The sequence below is a fragment of the Pelodiscus sinensis genome, chromosome 2, assembly GCF_052426305.1.
Source record: "Pelodiscus sinensis isolate ZL-2025 chromosome 2, ASM5242630v1, whole genome shotgun sequence".
Lineage (NCBI taxonomy): Eukaryota > Metazoa > Chordata > Testudines > Trionychidae > Pelodiscus > Pelodiscus sinensis.
Window position 1 is genome coordinate 216215842 of NC_143053.1, and position 26594 is coordinate 216242435.

Consider the following 26594-nt stretch of genomic DNA (forward strand, 5'->3'; position numbering starts at 1 on the left):
GAAACACTGTATCTAATTCCTATATAAAAGAAGGAAAATTAAATATATATTAAATCCACTCAGCTCTAATACTAACATATTCTGACATCTTGTGCGAATCACTTAAGAGACACTGTTTAGACTTAAAATTTTAATGTAAAGTCTTACTTTGTTACTAACTCCAGAGAGAGAGAGAGAGAGAGAGAGAAACTGTCAGGATTCCTGGGCTCTATGTCAGTTATGGGAGGGAAGTGGGATCTAGTGAGTTACAGCAGAGGAAGATACATCTGGGTTCTCTAGAAAAATATCAGAATGACCATACTGGGTCAGACCAATGATACATTTAGCCCAGTATCCTGTCTTCCAACAGTGGCCAATGCCAGGTGTTTCAGAAGGAATGAACAGAAGTGGCAATCATCAAGTAATCATCTCCTGCCACCCATTCCCAGCTTCTGGCAAACAAGAGGCTAGGGACACCATCCCTGTCCATCCTGGCTTGTAACCCTTCCCTCCCAGCAGTTCTGGAGCATGCAAATCACATGATTTGTGCTCTGTCCCCAGTCCTCCCTCTCTCTCTGAGCTGGAATGCCATGAACAGCTGATTCATGGCATTCTAGCTCTGAAAAGGAGGGGGAGGAACAGTGGACCACAACTCCTCCGAAAATGCTGGGAGAGAGAAACAGGACATGAGAGCTCTGGTACCCCTCATGTGCAAGAGGCACAACAAGGGGAGGGGAAGAGCCATGGGGTCCGTGGGCTGCATGCAGCCCAAAGGCCACAGGTTGCTGACCACTGCTTTATATAGAAGCAATATGATATTTTCTGTTTTATCTATTTCCTTTCATTTGCCATTGTGGTGTATAATTCACCCACCTGTGTTAGATGACGCTGACATTCTTCACAATCTTCTCTAGTCTTGACAAAATTTAATAATTTTGTATTTTCTACAGATGTTGCTATCTCGTTCTTCACCTTCTTTCTCCAGCTACTGATAGGTATGTTCAACATTGCCACTTCTAATAAGGAAGTTTGGGAACATTATTTTAAAAATTGACCATTTTTCCTCATCTCAGTTTTCTGCCTCTTTGTCTTCATAGAGGATGGGGGTTCTTATCATGTGCTACCTAATGCCCATGGTAAAATCTCAGTGAAGACAAGATCATTTCTATTTTCTTATATATTAGTAGGTTGAGATAAATCCTAGGCTCTCCTTGGGTGTTTACTTCCACCTGATAATGCATTTGAAACCTACAAACTTACTTGTTTTCCTAAGCATTTTATCATGAGTTACCAAGTGTTAGTTAGCTAACTGTGGTAAGAAAACATTATTCCTAGCATAGATACACATGCTTATGTGAGCTCCTAATCCATGACAAAATTTAATCTTTCATGTCCTGATTTCTTAGCATATGCATTCACTAAAAATAGTGTATTTTTACACCAACCTCATGCCCCTGACTAGTTACATCAAGGACAAGTGCCTTGTCTCCACAGCAGAGACAACTACCTTGAGTCAGCTGTTTCAATATAAAAACATACTTTTTTAGTCACATTATCCTAGTTCCTTGCTAGCCTCTTGTCATTGTCAAGGACTTCTTGAAAGTCTTTATGTGACATTGCATATTTCTTCTTTAGCCACTATTTTTTAACCTATTCAAAGACTACTAAACTGGAGAAGTAGGCTTTTCTTCTGCAGAACTCATACTGATTTGTCCCTAGCAAAATGCAGGACAATGTAGCACTTTAAAGACTAACAAGATGGTTTATTAGATGATGAGCTTTCGTGGGCCAGACCCACTTCCTCAGATCAAATAGTGGAAGAAAGTAGTCACAACCATATATACCAAAGGATACAATTAAAAAAATGAACAAATATGAAAAGGACAAATCACATTGCAGAACAGAAGGGGGATGCGGAGGGGGGGGGGTGGGAAGGGGGAGGAAGGAAGGTTCTGCAATGTGATTTGTCCTTTTCATATTTGTTCATTTTTTTAATTGTATCCTTTGGTATATATGGTTGTGACTACTTTCTTCCACTATTTGATCTGAGGAAGTGGGTCTGGCCCACGAAAGCTCATCATCTAATAAACCATCTTGTTAGTCTTTAAAGTGCTACATTGTCCTGCATTTTGCTTCAACTACCCCAGACTAACACGGCTACATTTCTATCACTGATTTGTCCCTGTTACATCATATTCATCTAATTCTATTTTTAACCATTATTTAAGGCAGACTACCTATTACTTGCTGCGCTTTAATTCCCCTTAGTCTCTCCCTCCAATAAGCCAGCAGATGAAGAAATTGCTTATTTTGTTGGAAGCTCCGGCCCCTGCACTTTCTAAACTCTTGGATGAACAGTCTCCAGGCCCAGATTTGTTGCTCTTAACTGAATGTAAAGAATAAGGTTGTGCCGCTCCTCTTTTGACCTCTCACTGCCTGGTACTGCTTCAGCTTCATTACCTGGGCTGCGTAGGGGAGCGTGGCTTACTCTGGACCCCAACCCAGGCATGACCCGCGAAGGGCGACAGCATCCCTGCATTGGCTTTCTCGGCCTCAGCGGCTTTCCTCACTGGATCTGCTCATGGGACAAAGGCCTTGGCGACTGAAAGGCAGGGAAGGGTCCCCAATATGATGCCCCTAGCGGGCTGGCTGCGGCCCACAACGCCCCTAGGCACTGCCCAGCCGCAGGGCGGAGCCCCGCCTGACGAGGGCCGGGCCGAAGGCGGGCGGCGGGGCGCCAGCGCCGTGCGCCCTGTAGGTGGCGCCGTGCGCCCGCCGCTTGGGCCGCGGGAAGAGGGGCCGAGCTGGGCCTTGCCGCCTGTTCCGCTCAGTTCCTGGCCGGAGCGCGCGGCAGCCGAGGCGTCTGTGCGGCGCCGCCATGGGGAAGCGGGATAACCGGGTGGTGAGTGACGCGGCGCGCGGGCCGGGGCTGGCGGCAGGGCCGAGGGGAGGCCAGGCGGGGAAGCGCTGCTGCGTCCCGCGCCGCAGGCTGGGCCTGGCCCGGCTCCGGGAGACCTGGGTGTAGCGCTCGGCCCGGCCAGCAGCGCCGCAGCCGTGGGCAGGAGCGGGCTCGGTGAGTCCTGCTCTGCTCCAGGCGCCCCATCCCACTCCCCGTAGTGCTCTGGCGTGTCCCCGGGCGCCCCTCCATGCTGGTCTGCAGGAGGGGCTCTTGTTGCTGAATTGTTTGAAGAATATTTGTTCTATTACTTTCGGGGGCAGCCCCCCAGGCGCGCACAGTTCCCAGCTGGAAAGAGTAGGAGGGGCGGCCTTGTTCGTCTGTGACTGAAAAAACAGCGAATAGTCCTGCAGCACCTTAGAGGCTAACACAAATGTAGATGGTTTCACGAGCTTTCCTCAGCATCTGAAGAAGCGGGTTGTGCCCACCAAAGCTCATGATACCACCTACGTTCCTTGTTAGGCTCCAAGGTGCTGCAGGACTATTCGCTTTTTTTCCCCAGCATCAGCGTTGTCATTCATCTTAGAGGTGGTTCCTATCAGCATGAAAGCCTTGACTCTGTGTAAACTGGGTACCTGTGATGATGATAATTACAATATAATTCTGCCAAAAAGGTCTCCCATCAGTAGCAAGGGATTCTTGAGTAAGCCATATGGGCTGGCATGTTTCCCAGCAGAGTCAAAGACCTCTACTAACTGCTCATAAATACTATATTGTGCATCATGTATTCTTTCCAAACAGGGCAGCCATATAACCCATTAAATTTACTTGTATCATATATGAACCTTTCCTCTCCCAGTCAAATCCAGCAAAAATACTAATGTCTATAGTTTCTGTCTGATAACTGTTTTATGAAAAACTTAGGGTGCTGGCCAGTTGCTTGCAAAAAAAAATCCCTAGCAACATTATTTTATTATTGAGTGTGGTCTTTCAATGATTTATGGAACCAAAAAAAAAAAAAAACCCACAAGGTCTCTGGCCTAAACTATTGATTACATGCAGGTCCTTTTTTTCTGCACAGACCATTGAGGCTTTATTGTCTTCAGTTGGTTGTTCCCCAGAACTGGGGTCAACTAGGGATGTAAGCATCTCATCAACTAGTCGACTATCCAATAAGCAAAATCTTACCGGATAGTCAACTAGTCGCTTCCCCCCCTTGCTGCCTCTATCACAAAGAGGCAGCAAGGGTGGGGGGGGGGGAGTAGAGAGGATGATAGGGGGAGCCAGCTTAAAAGCTGGTTCCCTCAAGCTCCATGGGACGGGGCAGAAGCACAGTGGTGCTTTTTTGAAATGTAGAAGAACCCCAACAGGGGCTCTTGTACATTTCAAAGATTGCAATGCTGTGTGGAGTCAGGGGCCTCCTTGCTGGGGCTCTTGTACATTTCAGAGATGGAATGTGTGCTTGCCCTTATCACTAATTGAATAGTCAATAGAGATCCCATTGACTATTTGATTAGTTAGTTGATATTTAACATTCCTAGTGTCAATCTTCTCACGTATGATCTGATTGTAGGATTAGAGTTTGATTTTAGGTTGTCAATATCCCTGTCCTTCAGGACCTCCTTTTCCACTAGTCATCCACCATTAACTATTTATTAATATATTTATGCTTCACCATATATTTATTTCATTTAATGTTATTAAAATTTTATAACTAACAAGTTGTGATTAAAAATAAACCAAATCACGTTCTTTCATTTCAGCCTTTCCCTCTTCGTTGTTTGTATTTCAAATTTAGGCTGTAATCCTGCAAGCTATTCCCAAGTGTTCAGTGTCTTTAGAGGGGCTTTGTCTGAGCTTAGTGGTCTCCCTGCAAAGAACAATTGATATTATTCAGACCCTAGACTGCAAGGCCAGGTTTACAAAATTTTTGCCACTAATGTCAGTTAGGAATGTGATTTTTTTCCTCTGTATCAGTTTCATGCTAGCAAAAGCCCTGGAGCAGATGTAGTTTTTTATTGGCAAACAAATGTGCTTTTTTTGAGAGAGATTCCCTTCCCCTCCCTCAGAACTAGTATAAGCTGTATCAGAAAAAAGAACTGTTTTGCCAGTAGAGATGTGAATGTTTAACCAGTAAGCCTGATCCTTAACAGGTGAGGCTTACTGGTTAAAGTTAATTGGTGGGGCTGATGCAGCTCCCCACCTGCCAGGGGCATTGGACTGCTCCAGCACCGTGAGGGGCCTGTCATGGACAGGAGTTGCTCGGGTCATCCGGAGCAGCCCCTGTCCGGTGGTGGGCCCAGGCGCCCCTCAGGCAAGAGCTGCTCTGGGGTCCAGAGCAGTCTCTGAATGCTGCGGGGCTGAAACAGCCTCTTCCCATCCCCCCCTTTAATTGGTTAACTGATTAAGTGACATCTATAGTAGAAGTGTTTGCTGGTATAGCTGTGCAGACAAACTTTTCTAGTGTAGACTAGGACTGTTAGATGTTGTTTAGTTTAATAATCGTGTAACCACACCAAGACTTAGCAGTTACCTGGGGGCCATCAGATAATCATGTGTGGGGCTGGCAGCCAGCATGCTCCTGGCCCCACTCCCGAAGAACCCCCTACAGCCCTGTGCTGCTGCCTCTGGTTCAGAAGCAGCAATGGGGGGAGTGCATGTAGTCATTTGGATTAACTGATAAACCCAGGCTTATTGGTTAATTGTTTAAACATCTATACACTAACATCTCAAGTGTAGACAGGGCCTAAGGCAAGAGCCTTCTCTTTTTTGGGTGTGGATAAAGCACCATGTACACAAATTGTGCTATAGAAATGAAATTACAGAAATTACCACCCTTGTTTGTGTCAGGACAAGAGCACGTTGGGAAAGGCATCAAGCTTGGAGGGAAAGTGTAGAAGTCTGTGCCCATTAGGGCAGTGGGTCTTAAACTTTTTGGCACACAGCTCACCTTTCAGCTGACCACCAGCCAACCACCCATGATGACAAAATGCGTGCAGGAATGGGTGGAGTCTGGCTGGGAGGTTGGGTGCAGGAGCTGGCTGGGGGGCGGGGGTGCAGGAGCAGAGTGAGCAAAGGGTTTGGGTGGGAAGGTGCAAAGATGGGGTGGGGTCTGGGCTCATTTATTAACCTTCACAGTTGCATGCAAGCCCTTCCCCCGCATGCTGCTGCCTCTGTATCAGAGTTCTCTCCCTCCTCCCACCCCCTACCCCGCTGTGTGTAAAGCTGCTCTCTTTACTCATACTTTTATTGGTATTTGAGTCTGTATGTGTGTGTTCCGCCTCTCAAGACATTTTTAGCAGGTTTTATGTCCCTCAGGGGTCTTATATTTTTATATGTATTTGTGTTGTATTTAAAAAATTTTGTAAGCCGCCTTGAATATTTTAAATAGAGAGGCAGGTTACAAATATTTTAAATAAATAAATAATAAACATATAATCACTGATGTTTTCAGTGGCTACATATTTACCTATAAATGTGTTTTAACATCCCTAGTCGGATCGGAGATAGGGTACAGGTGCCGGGGTCTGGGCAGGAGGGATGGTGTAGGAGCAGGGTGGGGAGGTCTCAGCATGAAGGAGGTGCATGAGGGAGATGGGGAAGTGGGGTCTGGACATGAGGAAGAGGGGGGACATATACCTGGCATCCCCCTGTTCCCAGGCACTATTCTATACTGCTCCCATGAGCCATGATTCCAGGGAAAGCCTCCAGACAGTGGTTTCCTGCCCTGCCGTTTCCCCAGCTGGGCGGAGGGGGAACAGCAGCACATGGAGCAGCTTCCTGCCCCCACAAGCTGGATCCATCCTACGAAGCTCCCTGACCCTGGACCCTTCTGCCCCCTACATGGGGAAGCCAGTGTTGGTGCTTCAACCTCATGGGGGCAGTTGCGGGGCTGGAGTGCCAGACAGGCTTCCTGTTGTGGTGGGGGTAAGCCCTGAGTCCATGGCCCACCTACAAGATGGTCACAGATCATACTTTGAGAACCACTGCACTAGTGTAGTAGTTCTCAACTGGGATCCATGGCTTCTTGATGGGGGGTCACATGCACCTTCAGAGAGATGATGCCTGAGTCCTGCCACATGAGGCTCCCTGTGTTGTTGGTCCCTGAGCAGTTGCCCCAATCCCCTAACGCTGGTCCTAGCTTTTAAATGCAGAAAACAGTTGCTATGGCACAGGTGGGCTGGGGAGTTTTTATGGTATGTTGGAGGGGCCTCAGAAAGAACCAAGATTGAGAACTCCTGCATTCGAGAACATTCTTCTCCAAAATCTAGAATGCAACCCAAGATTCCTGAGTCTCACCATTCCTCTGCAGTTAGTGAGTGTCTGTCCTGCTATTGAAGTGTCTCCTCCTCTTCTAGTACTGGTCCACCTAAAGCTTGACAACTTACTATTTACTTATCGCTGTTATTTACTCAATTAGCTCAAGTGACAGAAAATCTAAAGGGTCCAGCCCAGCTGGAGAACCATGTGGGTTTCAGTATGATGCCATATGATAGACTGTCTAGGTTTTTGTTTGTATACTTAAAAAAAAACCTGTGTGGAATTAGACTCTTAAAGTGTAAAAAGTCATTATTGATTTTAGCAATGTCGAGCACCCAAAACTTAGGAAATTCCCTATGTATCCTTAATTTGGCCACTTCTTGCGTATGTATTAGGGATGTTAAATCCTGTTTAATTAGTTAATTGGTTAAACATTACGTGTAACCCATGAACTTATTAAATGGGAGGTGGATGGGGGGCCATTCTAGAATGGCCCCTGTACCACGGGTCGGAGCTGTTCCTGGCCCTGGGTTGGGAACCAGCAGCCTCCTCCTCAGCCCTTTCCCCGGCTGCTGCTTCCAGCCCCGTGCGAGGCTGCCAGCTCTCAACCCATGGTCCACTGGGGTTCCACAGCAGCCCACTGGGGTTCCACCTTACGGACTCCCTGTCTGCCCCGCACTCGTACGTGCCCCTCACACACTGGGTCACTGAAGCCCCACACTTCCTACTCCTCCCTCTCCCTCCCAGCACTTTCAGAGCGCCACTTAACACCTGATTCACGCTCCATCCCCTCTCCTTGCCTCTCCCTCCCAGAGCTTCAACAGCCACCAACAGTGCATGGAGGAGAGAGGTTAAAAGGGGAGCAGCAGGCTGCAGGGGGAGCTCCAGTAATGTTTTAGAGCAGGGATTGGCAGCCTTTTCAAACCAAAGAACCAAAGTCCATCAAAATTAAGAATAAGCGGTCAACAAAGAGCCCATTTGCATGGCTGAAAATATACAACTTCATATTATTGATCAGTGGTTCCCAATCTTTTTGATACTGGGGACCAGTAAACCCATTCACAAGCTTTTGGAGGACCGGTAACATATATTTGCATATTCATTAAGCAAATGATGAATATGCAAATAAATTGTTTCTGGTCCTCCTAAAGCCCCCAATGTCAACAGGAGCGGGCCCGGTCGACTGCCCTCGGTGGTTTCCCAACCCCATCCCCAAGGTATCTACTTCACCCCCATTTGGGACCGGTAAGGTTAGAAGGTCCCTCTCAGGCCTGGTGGGTGACTCGGCTCGTATAGGCCCTGGAGGTCGGGTGAGTAGCCCCATGTCATCTCCCCCAGTCACTCCTGCGTTCGTGGGTGAAACTATGAGTTGCACCCTGCCCCGGGGAGTGTCGCTGGCCCTACCTGTCCTGCGGGTTATTCAGCCCCCCCTCCTGGCCCCAATCCCTGGCGCCAGCTCCCCCAGCTGTATCTAGTGCTGGGCATTTTGCATCGGTGCGCACGCCGCCTGGCCTTCTCCCTGGGTTCTAGCACCTGCTGGATCTTGCCCCGTCACCTGGGAGCATGCCCGGCAGAGACGCTGCACTGGCGGGCTCTCTCCCAAGAATCATGCGTGAAAATTTTTCTGAGGACCGGTATTTTTTTTTCTAAGGATTGTTACTGGGCTGCGGACCACACTTTGGGAAATGCTGTTATTGATAATTGACATGATGATTAATAGCAGCATAAATGAAACATTGTACTCACAGACTTTAAATAATGGGACTTATGCTGCTGCATCTTTTCGTACATTTCTTTTAAGTTTACATCATAACTGGTCAAATTTAGGTTCATGCATGCATTAAAGCTACATGCTTTATGCTTTTTTAAAATTTTGAATTGTTCATTTTAATTTAAAAAGTTGCATGTATTTTGGGAATGACAGAAGAGCATGTTTGGTTACATACTGAGCCATAGGTTACAGACCCCTGTTCTAGAGATTAAAATATATGATTTAGTACTTAAATGCTGCTAAATCACCAAAGGATTTTTTGTTTGTACAGGCAGTCCCCGGGTTACGCGGATCCGACTTATGTCAGATCTGTACTTACGAATGGGGCTTTTCTCGCCCCAGAGGACGCAGGCGGCGGGACCGCCCAGAGACGCCGCGGTCCCGCCGCCCAAAAGCTGCTCCGCGTCTCCCTGGTCTGCTGGGGGGGGGAGAGGGCCTCTGGGCGGTCCCCCCGCCCGGGTCCTCCGCAGCTTTGCTCCGCGTCTCCCTGGTCTGCTGGAGGAGGCTAGCTCCACCCCCCCCCCCCCCCCAGCAGACCAGGGAGACGCGGAGCAAAGCTGCGGAGGACCCGGGCGGCGGGACCACCCAGACGCACCGCGGTCCCGCGGGATCCTCTGCGGCTTTGCTCCACGTCTCCCTGGAGTGCTGGGGGGGGGCAGCTAGTGTGCCCCCCCCCCCCCAGCAGACCAGGCTTTTCTCGGGACACCTGGGGTAGAGCAGCTGGGGTGCTGCCGGGTTGGTCTGCCAGGTTTCTTGCCTACCCCTGGGGTAGAGTAGCTGGGGGCACCGCTCCGGACCTACCCGGCAGCACCCCAGCTGCTCTGTCCCAGGCGTCCAGATTCAGCTGCTGTTCAAACTGATCAGCGGCTGATTCCAGGAAGCCCAGGGCAGAGCAACTCTGCCTCGGGCTTCCTGTAGTCAGCCGCTGGTCAGTTTCAGCAGCGGCTGAATCTTGACACCAGTTCCGACTTACATACAGATTCAACTTAAGAACAAACCTACAATCCCTATCTCATACGTAACCCGGGGACTGCCTGTTTACATATATTATGGTTTTAGTATTAACTACTACATATGGGACTTGTTTTTAATGTGGTAATATTGTCACTAATTTTTACTGTCGTGTGCCACCATCAATTTGTTTTTGGCCAAAGTGAGTTGAGTGCCAGACAGTACAAGACTAGAGATGTAAAGTATTATTACAGTGATATAACAGAACATTGCAGCCAGAAATCTCAGAGCACATTATAAAGGAACTACTAAGTATCACTAGGCTGCTGGATACGCCCTTGTTCCTTTTATGGATAAGTATGTAATTCTGAATTGGAAACGTGTTGTCTGCACCTTAGCTTGAATCATCTGCATCATCCTCTGGCTAAATGCCTTTTATCTTTAAGAAATATAGAATTAATTTCAGTATGCGAGAAAAATTGTATGTTTGGGGTTTTATTTGTTTTTGCGGTAAAATAATTCAGTTTATTTCTCACTTTGTTTTGTCATCTCCAAGGCTTATATGAATCCCATAGCAATGGCCAGATCACGAGGTCCTGCCCAATCCGCAGGGCCAACAATACAGGACTACCTGAATAGGCCACGGCCAACATGGTAAGCGTGAAAATATCTGATTGTGCCTTTTGCAAAACCATTTATTTCATGAAAGATACTATCTTGTTACGTGTCCTCCTTCCTAGGGATGTTAGTGGCTAGTCAGCTAACCATTTAACCGAGAAGCGGTTGTCTCCCCCCCCCCCCCCCCCCCCCCACAGTTGGAGCCAGCCTACCAGTCTGAGTTTTAAATGCAGACTACATGGGTGGGGGAGAGGCACAGGTTGTTGTGGTTAACTAGGACCATTAACCGATAAGCAACCATTTATTGGTTAAATGGTTAGCGGACTAGTTAACAGAGGCAGCAGTCTGAAGTGGCAGGCAGTTTCCTGGGAGTTGAGCTGGGTGCACACTGGCTGCTGGTCCCACCCCAGGGGGCATGGAGTAACCATGTAACCTCTAGGAAATGTAGCAATTACACGATTATTAAAATAACAGCTTTCTAACATCCTTACCCTTTCCCAGCATATACTGTGATATTTTATAAAGGGATTCCTAATGTCTGACCAAGGCATTTTTTCTAAATATCTGTCCTAATTGTATTTTATTTTTAATTGTGATAGTGCAAGGTGATGCTATTTCAACAACCATTTCTGAAAAGGAATATATTGATTCTTAGACATTTTTAGAAGCAGTTTCTCAGGTCATGTCAACATTATACATTTTGGTGAATTCAGCATACGTTGATGGAAAGTCTCCTCAGTTAATTTATTGTATGTGTACATGTGCATTTGGCTGCTTGCATCCCCACTGCAAATATTCATCATTCCTGCTTGTATTGATGCTCACTGTAGTGCAACACTCACAGATATCCCACTGTGTCGTCATCTGGTGCCTTGTTTTCTAAGACATTTTTGCTGCATATTGTGGGACAGAATTGAGTCACACAAGAATGACCTGGAGATAAGGGTCAAGTTCCCATCATGAACTTTCTCCAGTTCATAATGCCGTTCACATCCCTGGCACCATATAGGATATAGTAGATAGAATTGCAGAAATGGGTTCTGAACATCAGTGGGGCAAAAGATAGCACTGGGGATGTGAAAGTGTAAATGTGTACATAGTTAACTGATGAGCCTGGGCTCATTGGTTAAATTTCACAGCTACATGCAGCCCTCCCCTCCCCCACCTGTGTCTCTATCAGAGGCAGAAACATGGAGTGGGAGCTGATGGCAATGGGGAGCTGGCTTAATACAGAGGCAGTGGGGGGTGACAGCTCCATGGGAGATGCTTCCCCTCTCCCCCACATGTAAACATGTAACCACTGCATTTTTTCAGCGGTTACACATTTACTTAAATAAACACATTTTAACTAGGGATATAAAATTTTGATTAATTAGCTAATCTAATAGTTGATGCCATTTGCATTGATTGTTCAATTAGTCGATAAGGCCCTTCTGCCTTTGAAGTGTAGCAACAGCCTTAAGGCTGTTGCTACACTTCAAAGGCGAAAGCGGTGCAGGGAGCACAGGCCCAGCGGGGGACTCAAGCAGTCCCCCACTGGCCCTGTGCTCCCCATGGTGTTTCAAAGCTGCAGTGCCACATGGAGCCCGAGGTCAGCAGAGGTATCCCCAGCTGGCCCTGGGTTCTGTGCAGCACCTCTGCTTTGAAATGCCATGTGTAGCCCGGGGCCAGCTGGGGACTCCCAGCTAGCCCTGGGCTGCACGTGGCATTTCAAAGTGGCAGACCCCGAGTTCCACACGTGTTGCCTCTCTGAAGCCCCCTCTTTTCTCCCTCCCTCTTGTTGCCTCTTTCTGATAGAGACAGCGAGGGGGGCGAGCGACAGGTCGACTAGCATGTCTACTATCCAATAAGTATTTGCTTATTGGATAGTTGACTAGTCATTCACATCCCTGATTTTAACATCCATAGATAGCACCCATTTCCCTATTTTGACACAAGCCTTCTTTCGCTACAGAGAACATTAGTAGAAAGGGCTACTTTTCTTTGAGCATGCAAGTGCAGGTAAATCACCAAGGATGCTCTAGCAATATCATTATGGAAGTTGCTGGAAGAACACAGGACTGCAGAAAGCAGCATGTAGGCCGATTCTTTCCCAATAAGCCAAGCATTTTTGAAATGTCAGTAGTGATTCTGGAGGATCCTGTCTGTTCCTTGCTTCCTTGGGTCATGAAGCCATATGCTGTACTGCTTTATTGCACCAAGGAAAGATTCAGCTACCAGCTCATCAGGTGCAGAATGACAGTTGAATGTGCTTTTGCTAGATTGCCAGCATCCAATGTCCCTTTAGTGTTTACCTACAAGATGTGATCACAGTGAGAGAAGATTCCAGTGGTTATAGCTGTCTTGTGTGCTGCATAATATCTGTGAGGCAAAGGTGGAAAAGTTGTTTTGAGGATGGAAAGAGGGGGTGAAGTGCATGTATTGAGTTTGAACTGCCAGATATAAGGGCTATGAGCTCAGCATGGACCTATGCAGCTGACTGAGCTCTAAAATTAAGAACTTTGATGTAGTCGTGTGGACTGTACTCTTCTTGGCCTTGAAGTGTTGGGGGCTGTTAACAGTTGTTAGTGCTTAATATACTTTTGTGAATATTTTTAATGAATTTATGAATTAACTGGCGCTTGCTGTATATTTATAATTTATGACGCTGTTTTTCAAAGAACCTATGAGTTCTGTCATCCTGTAGAATTACACATAGCTGGTACTTTGTATAGCACTAGGTATTCTGCACTGTATATTATGAAGTAATAAAGATAAATTTATTTAAAAAAATAGACATTTTTTATTGAACTTTTTTGGTATGTAATAAAAAACACAATACAAATGTCTAAAATTAATGGAATCTCAAACTTTAAAATTAGAAAGGTAGAAAACATTCCTGTCCATTTAAGTCTACTTTCGCTTCACATATGCCATCTGTGGCTCTCACATGTCAGTGCATGTGAGGCCATGGCTGTCCTTACAGTTGTCCCCTAGCATGGAATGGTAGGAATGCATCCAAGGATACCACATGGAATTTTGGAGGGTGTAATGAGCTCCTCAATTGGAGTTCTTCATTGACTGGAAAGAGAGATGTGTATGTGAGGTTAACAAGCATCTACAGCATTTGTTTGCTGCCTGAGTGCACTTCCCTCTTCTTTTTCTGCAAAAACTCCTGAGCCTTTCTCCTGTTTGCTCTTTCCTTGTCCGTACTTTCTGAAGTATTTACTCTACAGTAGGGATGTGGGCTCATCAGTTAACCTTCATGGCTTTTGGGTTCTGTGACTCCTGGGCAAAGGAGTTCACAATAGTGATTGGAGTCATCACTATCAGGCATTGTGGAACAGCTGGCATTGATGGGGAACTGTTATAGTTAATATAAGTCACACAGCATCTACACTCCTGCTGTGTTGATGTCAGTTGTTCAACTATAAGTTAATGCCATTTGGGGCATCACCTCCTCATAAGAGAGTGTTTACATCTACCTGAGGCAAAATTGAGTGTAGACATGTGTAATAAAAGTCTGTGCAAGGTGGTGACTTACATCATTGTGACTTTGTACTGTAGACTGGGCCTAAGTATAGAAAAACTTGACACCTCTATTCTTTGTCATGGCTATCACCTGAATTGTGGAGGTAATTTTTAGTGTAAGTAATTTTATTAACAGTGTTACACATGAAAATAAATTTTTCTGGATACATTTTTAGAATTGAACTTTACCTTTCAGAATTGTCTTATTAAGAATTATACCATAACTTTAGCTGAGTTATTAAAATTATGTTGTGTTGAATTCATTTTATCTTATAATACAACAAATTCAAGTAAGATCGTACACAGGAATTTATTTGCAAGATTTAACCTTTAAATGTTATGTAAATTGTAGCATAACTCAAAGATAACTCCTTCTTTCTCCTTTCATGGGATATCCAGCTAAAGAGTAACTTGGATTACTGTCAGTGTTTTTCAGTGGAAATTTAAAAAAATCTTAATGATTGTTGGGATTTTTTAGGTGTCTGTATGTGTGTGTACATGTAAAATCTCTATATTTTTATATAAAGGGAAGAAGTGAAAGAACAACTAGAAAAGAAAAAGAAAGGCTCAAGGGCATTGGCTGAGTTTGAAGAAAAGATGAATGAGGTTTGTGATTTGATTTATTTTATGTTGGTAGATCATTTAAAAAAATGAGTGTGATCCTTTGTATTCTGCTGTCAATAGCAGGATGAAAGTGCACTGTGTTGTGTATCAGTGTGTGTGATTCTTCATGAGCTAACTTTTGTTATTAGAATATTTAAAGTTACAGAGCAAAAGTAATCTTTTCCTTTTCCTTGCTAATGCAGAATTGTTCTTTGCAGTATATATCGACAAGTATCATCCAGTCTAGTTTTGAAAAGGTGCCACCTGAATAGAATTTGAACTCTTGTAATATGCTAGGAGGCCACACGCTTCATAGCTTTTTTAGACTCAGTTTATTGCATATCCCAGGGTCTTCTTGCAGCCTTCTATTCTACTCCACATGTTTCTTGTGTACCACCCACCTACCCCCTCTTATTTCAGGGACTCCTTGTAACTCCTACTCAGTCTCCCCTTACCTGGATTCTATGCAGTCAGTCCCCCAGTCCTTCTTTTCTTGTATCAGATCCTCCATTGTCAACAATTCTATTTATTCTCCACCCACCCACCCTCAGGTTGGCCACACAAGTTTGCCCAGTCTCCGCTTTCCACCCTGGATTCTGTGTGCTCATTTTTTCACCTTCCCACCCTACCAGGGTCCTATTATTTTACACATATCAGAAGTTCTGCTAAACTCCTATTGCCCCATATCAGGTTCCCCATTTCCTCTGCCCAAGGGTTCTGTGCTTCCCCTCTTCCCCCACCTTCCCACCATACTAGGGTCTCCCATCCTCCTACACACCTGAGGGGCTGTATGCACATCTCTATTCCAACTCACCCATCGTTATTTGTCTGGGAGATACTTCAACATGTGGGAGTTATTGTTCTGTTGGAAGGTGATGGGTGTTGTCAGTCAATTATGTGAATGTTCCCATTTTTCCCTTTTCGTTTTTGGATTTTTCCCCTAGTTAATAGTGTTCTGGCCATTGTCATAGGACATTCCATAAGGGTTGCACACTGGAAGCATGGTGGTATAGAGGAGGAGGAGGAGGAGGAAGATTTCAATGACCCCCAGGTGTGTGCAGTGCAGTCGACTTACAGAAGCAGTATTGTGTGAATCTCTGCTCAATGTGAAACATTTTCATCACAGACTGTCCAGGTCTGAACCCAATATCTTTGACTAAAGAGACACTCATATTTGGTGGCACTTCATTTTTAAAAAGCAGATTACTTACGTTGCTACAGTGAACAATGTATGTACAGTTCTAAATGTAATGTTCAAATACAGATAGTCAGTTAAAATGTTCATATGTTTTTAAAACCTGCAAAAATAATACTTGTGTGGCTCTGTCACAGATGGACGATTTCAGAGGCTCCTGTTAACACCAAAAGTTTGAAAACTATGCCAATGGTCATGATTTCTGTTTTTCAGAATTGGAAGAAAGAACTAGAAAAACACCGGGAGAAATTATTAAGTGGAAGTGAGAGTTCCTCCAAAAAGAAGGAGGTAAATACCTTGAGTTGGATTTTTTTGGTATTACATTCTTGCCCTGAAACAGCCATCACCAAAGAACATAGGTCAAAATGTGAATTCAGAATTATTTTCCTTGTCCGTGACGTATGTCAAGAGATCATGATGCTATGTAACAAATTGTCTTTCTTTTTAGAAAAAGAAAAAGGAAAAGAAGAAATCAAATAGGGTGAGCAAAGTTTTCAGGTTTTTAAGTTTTACATGGCTTGAGTTCCTGAAAAGACAAAATAGGAGTGTAATTTGGAATTTTATGTAGATGTTTAAATAACTATGTTTGTGTTGCCTGTTATATGAGAGTGTTAGTTTAGTTTGTATTTGAGGAGGAAAGGAGAATCTTAACATTGTTTAAAAATAAAAAGGCCTTGCTGATTTAAAAATAGAGAATTTGGCCAGAGAATGCCATACATATGTTGTTTGAGGAAATATCACTCCTACAGATTAAATTAAGAAAATCTCCGCAGGCTAGACTCTTGGAACTAAGATCACTATAGAGAACATTTGCAAATGCAGAGACATTTGGGAGAGTATTTGGATGTTCTTTTAACTGTTTCTCAAACAGACAAAATGCTGCATCTCACAAGCTTTAATTTTTGTTGTGTTTGGTCAAGTTGTCTTCATCTTCCTCTTCTTCATCAAGCTCTGATTCTTCCAGCAGTTCATCTGATTCTGATGATGAGGTGAGAACTAACATACCAGAATTGTACTTTATATATTTTCAAAGAAAATATGCTAGTGTATAATTCTAGGATATGTTGGTGCCACTTACTTTGTTGTTCAGGTTTTATTAGGGTAGTGCATTCAAAAAGAAATGTATGATTCTTGTTTTAACATGGAATTAGTGGTTGTGGATTAGACAGCAGTTTAACAGAGGCCCCAATTCAGTAACTACTTATGCATCTACTTACTCTACACGCTATGAGCAGTCCTATATATTTCAGTGTGGCTGATCACCATGCATACATGTAAGCACATGTGTAAGTCTTTGCAGAACTGGAACCATATTTTTGTTGATTGATAGTAACCTTTCATGGCCATAGATCTCAGGAACTGTTAGATAATTTATCTATTAGTATCCTATTAATTATATCTGTAGGTTTTTGGTTTATCTTTGAGATCTGAAACTATAACTGTAGTTTTTAAAAGGGAGGTGAGTTAAAGACCTGGAATTTTTTCTATAGCCAAGATAATACATGATAAAACAAGCTTATTCAAATAATTTCTGGTCTCACAACTGCTTTTGTGTAAGAGATTAACATTTTGACCTATAACTTGTTGCAGACCCTCAATTCTAGTTAAATTCAAAGGGCGTTGAGAGCACTGAGCCCACTATCAAGTCCTTTAGCATTTGCATTTCACTTAGAGGGCTAGCAGAGATGTAGGCATGCTACAGAGGTAGCAAACCGGTGGAAGGAGTGGTTCTATTTATTGTGAAACAGTGGGTTATAAAGTAAGCCCCAAGGGGGCTTTTAAGTGATGCTTTGAAGAAAGAAAGTATACAGTTGGGAACAAAAAAGGCAAATGTTCAGAGCTGTCACAGGGAGAAAAAAGACTTGCCTCTTTCTTTACATGGAGGAAGGAAACTTCTAGTGCATCAAGAAGTATATAAAGGGACATCAGAGTAGTATATCTGTTCAATTAATAGAATTTTCTGTGCTACAAAATATATTTTATAAAAACATTAAAAGAACACTAATGAAATACTTATTTGTAAAAAGTAATTTTGGTTCATGATAACTTTTTAACACTGGTTTTTGCAGCATATAGGTTTAGGCTGCATCTACCTGAATTTTATTCAGATCTTTTTATGCATGGGCTTAGGAAGGTTATCCTCTTGAATACAAATAAGAACTTCAATATGAACTGAATTTATTTTGTGTGGCAGACTTATAAATTGGATTCACTGTGATTTTTATAGAGAATTGTATATTATTTGGCATTTCTTCAAAGAAAGATTAATTAATTTACCCACTAAATTAAAAATAAAACGCCAGGCACACCATTATTACATTGAAATAAAATCTTCATGGCATTTTAGGCTAGACAATTTTGAAGATGAAGAGTCAGGCCCTCAGATATACTCTGGAAAAAATAAATAAGGAAACTAGAAAAATTTGGATTTGTCATTAACATAAATTTTGAATAAATGTTGAAAAAATTATGAATACAGGCAGTCCCCGGGTTACGTCAGTCCGACTTAAGTCGGAACCCTAGTTACAAATGGGTGGGGGGGTCCCCTCTAGGCACTTCTCCCCAGCAGACCAGGGAGACGCGGAGCTAGCGCGCCCCCTCCCCCAGCAGACCAGGGAGATGCGGAGCGGCTTTTCTGGACGCGGGCAGCGGGACCGCTGAGACGCGCCACGGTCCCGCCGCCTGCATCCTCCGTGGCGAGAAAAGCCGCTCCGCATTTCCCTGGTCTGCTGGGGGGGCTCTGCTAGTGTGCCTCCACTCCTCCCCCCCCCCCCCCCAGCAGACCAGGCTTTTCTTGCTGACGCCTGGGGTAGAGCAGCTGGGGGGCTGCCGGGTTGGTCCCTGCAGCACCGAGGTGCGGTGCTGCGGGGACCTACCCGGCAGCGCCCCAGCTGCTCTGTCCCAGGCGTCCAGATTCAGCCACTTTTGAAACTGATCAGCGGCTGATTCCTGGAAGCCCGGGGCAGAGCAGCTCTGCCTCGGGCTTCCTGTAGTCAGCCGCTGGTCAGTTTCAGCAGCGGCTGACTTGGGAACACCTGGGGCAGAGAAGCTGGGGTGCTGCCGGGTTGGTCCAGTGGCGCCGAGGAACAGCGCTGAGGGACCAACTCAGCAGCACCCCAGCTGCTGTGCCCCAGGCGTGTCCGATTCAGCCGCTGCTGGTCAGTTTCAACAGCGGCTGAATCTGGACGCCAGTTCCGACTTACATACAAATTCAACTTAAGAATGAACCTACGGTCCCTATCTTGTACGTAACCCGGGGACTGCCTGTATCATCCACTCCAGTGGCCAGTCATCTCAGTGCTGTATTAAATAGAACATACTTACATATAGGACCTTATGTTTCTGTATTCTTCAGACTGAATATTCAGTTACAGCTTTACTGTGAATAAATACAAACTTTCTCTCTCAAACATTTATGGATAGGATAAGAAACAAGGGAAAAAAAGGAAAAAAAAGAAGTATCGTTCCTCACGGAAATCTTCTGAAAGCTCTACTTCTGATTCTGAATCAGGTGGCAAGGTAATATGGAATTATGTATTAGTGTTGTGAATATATTTTATTTATATTGTGAACATTTTAATATCTGATTTTGATTCTGCGTAGCTACATATTTATTTCTCTTGCAACATGCAATGCTACTTTATGGGAGCAAGCAGTGCTTGCAGCCTTCTGCTTCCATAGAACTGAAACTAGGTATCATTAGCCCTGTTTTAGCTCAGCACACTGGCTGAAAGGAATAATTTGAACTTTAGAGAGCAGGCTTGTCAATGATTCCAAACTATTATCACTAACTTTCAAATTATAAATGTGAATTCTGTCTTATTTCCTGCCCAAACAAGCTCAGTTTTAGTGTAAAATAAGTAACATCTATAAATTTCTTAATTCTTTATTGATGTGTTGTTTTCACCTGTAGTAGGTTTTTTTAATGAAGGTCTAACAGGAATACCAGTGTTCAAAATACTTCCCTACCAGATATCTGTAGGAAAAGTACTTTCCCTTCAAAAATCATTCACTCTGCAGCACAAATTGAGCCTTACATAAGTGCAGTTATGGGGATGCTTCCCTTTTCTTTGGTGTATTTGGAGTAGTTCTTACCCAGTTAATTAAACTTTCTGATATGCATTTTGGACTTTATCTTGAGTAAATTAGAAAATAATAATTACAGTAAAACTCCAATAGTCCGGCATCCAATTGTATGGCACTCCTGATAGTCCGGCATCAAAATGGCAAGAGCCTAGTGAGTGAGCTTCAGCAAAAAACAAGTCACAAAGCAGCAGCGGTGTCATCTGAACCAAGTGAAACCGAACGGGACTGAGTTAGTCTGCCACTGGCATTGTGTGACTTTGGATAGTGCTTGTTCTACAATAAAAAGCGTTAAACCAACACTTTATATACTGTCTGTCTGTCTGTCTCTATAGATATAAAAAACCATCTTATAGTACTTCCTGATAGTCTGGCATATCTGATAATCTGGCACCACCTAGGTCACAAAGGTTGCAGATTATCGGAAGTCTACTGTAAATTGTAAGGATCCTGTCATCTGTCTTCAATTCTTTACATTATAGCAGTTTTAGTAATTATATTTTTGGTGAAAAAACTGGTAATCTAAGAAGCCATTTATAAAAGCTCTGTGAGTCTCAGTCCTGTCTGTTTTTCTGAAAATAACCTCGCTTAGTGTATGTCGGGGTGGAAAACCTTTTTTGGGTTGGGGGCCACTGAGCCACAAAAAAATCAGTCAGGGGCTGCACACAAGTGAGAAGCAAAGTGAGAAGCCCCTGACTAAGAAGGAAAAAAAGGCACTCCCCACCTTCCCCTCACACACCAGAGCCTAGGGGGGCCCAGGCTACTAGATTTTGTATACTCCAGCCATGCTGGTGGGTGGTTGGAGCACCAGTGCAGGCTTCCCAATGCTGAGCCTCGGGCCGGATCCAGGCAAGCCAGGGGCCGCATCTGGCCTGAGGTTCTCCACCCCCCCCCCCCCCCCCGCACCCTCCTCGCAAGAAACTGAGGTTCCTGAGCTCTTATATAGTGCTTCTCATCCATAGATCTCTCATGATTAAATCATTCCTCACACACACACCATTTTTTTTTAAAGGGGGGGAATGGCAACATACTGTCTGGAAGCTTTCCATGCTGCAAAGGGGCACGAAGCCAGATAAGCATTCCCCCTCATGCCCAGACCCCCAGAACTCCAATCCCCCTCACTCACTCCCCTTCCCCCGCCAAGACCCTATCCCCCAGCCTGCTTCTGCGCCCTCCCCCCGGTCAGACACCTACTCCCACCCTGCTCCTGTATCCACTATTGCTCCTGCACCCTCCCTCCTGACCACACACCACACCCTCCCTTGCTCCTTCTCCCTCCATCTTTCCAAACACCCTATTCCCAGCCTACTTCTGCATTCCACTCCCTATATAGATCCTGCATCCCATCCCACTCGCTGGCAGCCTTTTCTTGTACACTGAACCCCTAATTTTTGTCTGTACCACAGAACCTAAGGGGGGGGGGGGCATAAAATCCACTAACTCCAGAAGCCCAGAAAAGTAAATCTGGCCTATGGGAAACCCTGAACCTCAGTCCTCCTTGTCCCTTCCCTTCACCCTGTGGGACTGGAGCGCTAGAGGAGTGAAGTGTCTCAGTTGGAGGCCACATCGGTGAAGGTTGGGGGTTTTTGGAGGCGTTTTTTTACTTCTCACTTGTATGGCCCCCAACTGATTTTTCTGTGGGTCAGTGTCCCCTATCCCAAAAAAGGTTGCAACCCCTGCCATAAATAAAAAAAACATTGAAATCTTTTGTGTTGGTCATAAATTAATATTTTACTTTATTTAAAATAAAGTTTTATAAACTAACATGAGAAAGTTAAAATGCTTAATCTGTTTAATAATTTAAATTAAAGCATTCTCCTTACCTGCAGCACTAGCATAATGTCTTGGGTGTAATTATGTAATTAATAGTGAGTTTCCATTAGCAACTGGTGGTCTAAAGAAAGGTTTTCATGGAGACCGCCCTGGGCTCCCTGCTGCTCCACAAGAGCCCACACCGTGTTACTCTAGTGTGGATAATGGACACACTCTTTGAGTCTTCCTCATCCAAGCAGTTGATGATTTTAACAGCGTGTTAAGATGCCACGTGAAACACTTGGTGCGTCTACAGAGAGGCAGGATGTATCGTCTCTACAGAGAGGGTTGTCATGACGTGTTTTTGAAGGGTGACTAAATGTTAACTGGATTTTCTTGGATAATGTCAACAGATTGCTCTGGGCTCAAGTCTACCTTAAAGCTTAAATTGGATCAAGCCCTTTGTAAGCAGATTGGGAAGTGGTCTCATTTGGCAATTATTATTAGGTATTATTTACATAATACAGGCATTGCCATCATGGTATTGACATATACATTTCTCAGTAGTTTTACATATGAAATAGCCCAGACCCATTGACCTCCGTGGGAAATGTAACTTTCAAGCAGAGGTGGTGAGGGTTAGTGACATGGCCTTCTCCACCCTTTAATTGTCATGGTTAGTTCAATATTGTCATTCTGGCTTGTGGAAATGGAGGACACTTGATAGTTTTGCAGTAACTTGAAAATATGCAGTTGCAGTATATCTCATTAGGGATGTAAATTCCTGTTAATTAGTTAACTGTAGGGCTGTCAAGCGATTAATCACACGCGCCTCCCTTTTGAAACACCGCGGTGGCGTTTCAACAGGGCAGCACTGCATGGAACCTGGGATGAGCTGGAATCCTCAGCTGACCTCAGGCTCCATGCAGTGCTGCCCCTTGGAAGCGCCGTGGCAGCGTTTCCAAGGAGTAGCACATTAGGAGCCTGGGATCAGCTGGAAACTCCAGCTGATCCCCAGCTCTGCTTGTGCTGCCCCTTTGAAGCACTTCAAAGGAGCAGCGCAGCATTAACGCCTGCAATTAACATGTTAAAAAATTAATGTGTTAATCCTGTCCTGCATTAATTGCAGCCGTTAATCCAGGTCAATTGACAGCCGTAGTTAATTGGTTAATGTTAAGTCACATTGGAACTGCTGCCAGTTTTCAGCGACCTCCAGAGCAGCCTCTGTTCACAGCAGGCTGGACTCCCCACAGAGAGAGGCTGCTTCAGAGACTGGTGCAGTCCCTGCCTATGGCACCCATGGGTCTCGAATCCTGGATCTCATCTTGAATCAAGGTTGGCCCCTTAGTGCTGCAGTGTCATGAGACACTAGGTCTGGGGCCTGGGTTAATGCAATTGCAGTATAGTTGCATGGCGGGGGAATGAAGGGGGGTTGTTCTGTGGGGCCCAAACCCATCCCAGTTTATAGAGAACAGTGGGAGGATTTGAGGGGTCAAGTGACACCCCTTTACAGGCAGTCCCCGAGTTACGCGGATCCGACTTATGTCGGATCCGCAGTTACGAACGAGGCTTTCTTGCCCCGGAGGATGGGAGCGGCGGGATGCCCAGATGCGCCGCGGTCCCGCCGCCCACATCCTCTGGGGCGAGAAAAGCTGCTCCGCGTCTCCCTGGTCTGCTGGGGGGGGAAGCCTCCCCCAGCACACCAGGGAGACAGGGAGCAAAGCCTCGGAGGATGCGGGCGGGACCGCGGCGCGTCTCGGCAGTCCCGCCACCCGTGTCTCCCTGGTCTGCTGGGGGGGGGGGGGAGCGCGCAGCTAGTGCGTGCCCCCCAGCCCCAGCAGACCAGGCTTTTCTCGCCGACGACGCCTGGTGTAGAGCAGCTGGGGCGCTGCCGGGTTGGTCCCGCAGCGCCGCTCCTCGGCGCTACTGGACCAACCCGGCAGCATCCCAGCTGCTCTGCCCCAGGCGTCCGCAAGTCAGCTGCTGCTGAAACTGACCAGCGGCTGACTACAGGAAGCCCGAGGCAGAGTTGCTCTGCCCCGGCTTCCTGGAATCAGCCGCTGATCAGTTTCAGCAGCGGCTGACTTGGGGACACCTGGGGTAGAGCAGCTGGGGTGCTGCCGGGTTGGTCCCCGCAGCGCTGAGGTGCGGCGCTGCGGGGACCTACCCGGCAGCGCCCCAGCTGCTCTGTCCCAGGTGTCCAAATTCAGCTGCTGTTGAAACTGATCAGTGGCTGATTCCAGGAAGCCCAGGGCAGAGCAACTCTGCCTCGGGCTTCCTGTAGTCAGCTGCTGGTCAGTTTCAGCAGCGGCTGAATCTGGACGTCAGTTCCGACTTACATACAAATTCAACTTAAGAACAAACCTACAGTCCCTATCTTGTACGTAACCCGGGGACTGCCTGTACTTCGTCATGTGTCTACCTTAACCCCGCAAATACTACCAGGAGTGGGACTTCCTGTGACAGGTAGGCAGGGCCTAAGGGTTCAGGGTGTGACTAATGTGACCCCATTTTTGGTTCAGAAAAAATGGTCACCATACTTTTATCTGTCCCATAGATTTCCGAAAGGACTCTCTTATCTCCCAATGCATGTCTACTCTGCAATGGTAGGGTGTTTTGTTTAAGGTTCTTAGGAAGAGCGTTCTTCACACAAATTATCTACAGGTTCTGCAGAGCAGCATTTTATTCCTTGATTCTCCACAGGCATATGAGAGAGAGCATTGTCTTTGCATACTGCAGAGCAAGGACCAAAATGGTGTATTTTATAAAATAATCACGTGAACTGCTAGATAAAATATCTCAGAGCAATTTGTTAGCATTCTAACCCAGAACAAACATATCAGCTTTGAAATGTAAGCCCTTTTATACAGTAAATGATTTCTGGTCAAGATTCTGTTGTAAGTCATATCATTCTGTGCTGAGACCATTATGTGAATTTTAATTATTTTCACCTTCTCTTTAGGACAGCACAAAAAAGAAAAAATCAAGGGAAGAACATGAAAGAGAAAAGGTAAAAGTAGATTTTTATTTTTCACGTTTCTCAAAACTGAATTTTATGCAAACATAGACAAAGGACCACATTTTTAGATAGAGACAAAAATGTTGTATGTATGGCAGTAACGAACCTATATTTGTACATCCGAGGCCAAATTTTTAAAGGTCCTCAGCTTCTATTTAAATAAATGCTGCCACTGGGAGCTGATGGCTGCTGAGCTGTAATGAAGATCTGGTCCCAGCTGATGAATGCAAAAATTGCTCGTTATGTTGAAATTTGCAGACTTATTCAAGCAAATAGGATTAATTCAAGGACAAATGACTGGCTTTCTGGTGGCCTTTCCTCTCTTTTTGTTGTTGTTGTTGTGTTTGTTTGTTGTGTTGTTTCTTATGTAAACCTTCTGCCAGGTGGAGCCAGAAACAGCAAAGGCCAGTTTCAATATCTAGGTATTCCTTTCCATCTATCCTACACAGAATTGACTCAAGCCTCCACCCAATAACCTGGAAAATTCACACCCCGCCCCCCGGTGCCTCTGAAAGGCAATGCTTCCCCACTTTGCAAGCACAGACTCTGAGCAAAGAAAATGTACTTTTAATAAAAGGGAGGAAATTAGTTTGGCATTAATTTTGGAAAACACAGAGTTCATAAACAAAAGTAATAGTCCCATCCCAAGTAGGTTGGGCAATATCCTTTTCCTCTCAGGTTCTTAAGTCCAGCAATCTAAATGTCCCTTTCACATGCTCAGCACTTCTCTGCACCCTACTCACAGTGACTGTTCTTGGTCAGAGCAGATCCAGAGTTCAGAGGTGCATCTGCAGAGTGCATCTCCCATCCTAAGTGGAGGGAGGTAAAGAGGCATCTTATTCACCCTGCTGGTTACTTGCCATCTGCCTGCTCAGTGCTTTCCCCTGCCGTCCCGTTGGCTGCTTGTTGCACCTCTCTGACGCTGCCCTTCTGGCTCTCACTCACTATCCACTGTCATCCACTTCTTGGCTCTGACTTTTACCCATCAGTGTCAAGTGATTTCAGCTTCCAGTGATTTCAAGTTAGCAAGCAGGGTAGAAGAAGCACAACTCCAACACAATTAGCATAACAAAAAGGGTGCCTAATGATGCCCATTTAGCTCTGTTCTTTGAACAGTTGGGAGGAACAGGTCAAACCAGACCAGGCAAGGGGAAGCTATTATAGCCTCCTGTCTAAAATAACCTTCCCTCACCCCTTACCTCTCAGAGAGCTGACTCCCTGCATTAGCAAAATTATTTCTGCTAACTGTGGGTCCTTTCATTTGGAACAATTTAAATTACAAATATTGGTAATGATATTTTAGCTATCCCTACATTTCATACAAATATATATAATATGTAGTATCTTGAACATTAGTGGGCAAAACCCACAGATGAGCAGAGGAAGTAGGTTTTACCCATAGAAGTATTGATTTGTGTGTGTGTGTGTGTGTGTGTGTGTGTGTGTGTGTGTGTGTGTGTGTGTAGTTAGTTAGTTAGTTAGTTTAGTTAGTCTCAAAGATTAGAGCCACAAGATTACTCATTTTTAAAGTTGCAGACTAACACGGTTCTCCCTCCGTATTCACATAGATACACATCCAGGGGTTTCTCTCCATTCCAACTAGCTGAAATAGAAGCATTCCTTCAGATCCTGCTTACATCTAATTTGTGATGAGGATTGTGAGTTCACCTTTTTAGCTCTGGCCACCAGAGAGGAGATGTCTGTCTTCTGGTATCTGGGTGTCAGCTCCCCAACACTACCAGCCCTTCAACCACTCAGCGCACTCCTCTGGGCTTATATTAGTCCTTCCTTCGTGGGTCAGGTTTACAGTAGGAGCACCTCAGTCTCCAAATTCCTTTGAATTGTTTCCCTGTGATATCCAGCCCTACCACTGACTACTTTGAGAATTTCTAGATCCTCTGCCACAAAGATAAAGCATACCCCAGTTTAACAACATTAGCATAAACTACTGCTTCTG

At 45.1% G+C, this 26594-nt stretch overlaps 1 protein-coding gene across 3 annotated transcripts in view; it reads left to right on the forward strand.

Moving 5' to 3' along the window:
* The first annotated feature begins 2695 nt into the window (after positions 1–2695).
* FAM133B (family with sequence similarity 133 member B) overlaps positions 2696–26594 on the forward strand; it is a 33002-nt gene continuing 9103 nt past the window's right edge. For 2 of the 3 annotated variants that reach the window (XM_075922370.2, XM_075922368.2), the window contains exons 1-8: positions 2696–2881; positions 10414–10511; positions 14513–14591; positions 15997–16071; positions 16232–16264; positions 16704–16772; positions 19207–19302; positions 24581–24628. In XM_075922370.2, the coding sequence (XP_075778485.1) occupies positions 2858–2881; positions 10414–10511; positions 14513–14591; positions 15997–16071; positions 16232–16264; positions 16704–16772; positions 19207–19302; positions 24581–24628 (522 nt within the window). In that variant the 5' untranslated portion in view covers positions 2696–2857. The remainder of the gene's footprint in view (positions 2882–10413; positions 10512–14512; positions 14592–15996; positions 16072–16231; positions 16265–16703; positions 16773–19206; positions 19303–24580; positions 24629–26594) is intronic. The other variant, XM_075922367.2, reaches the window with a different exon arrangement.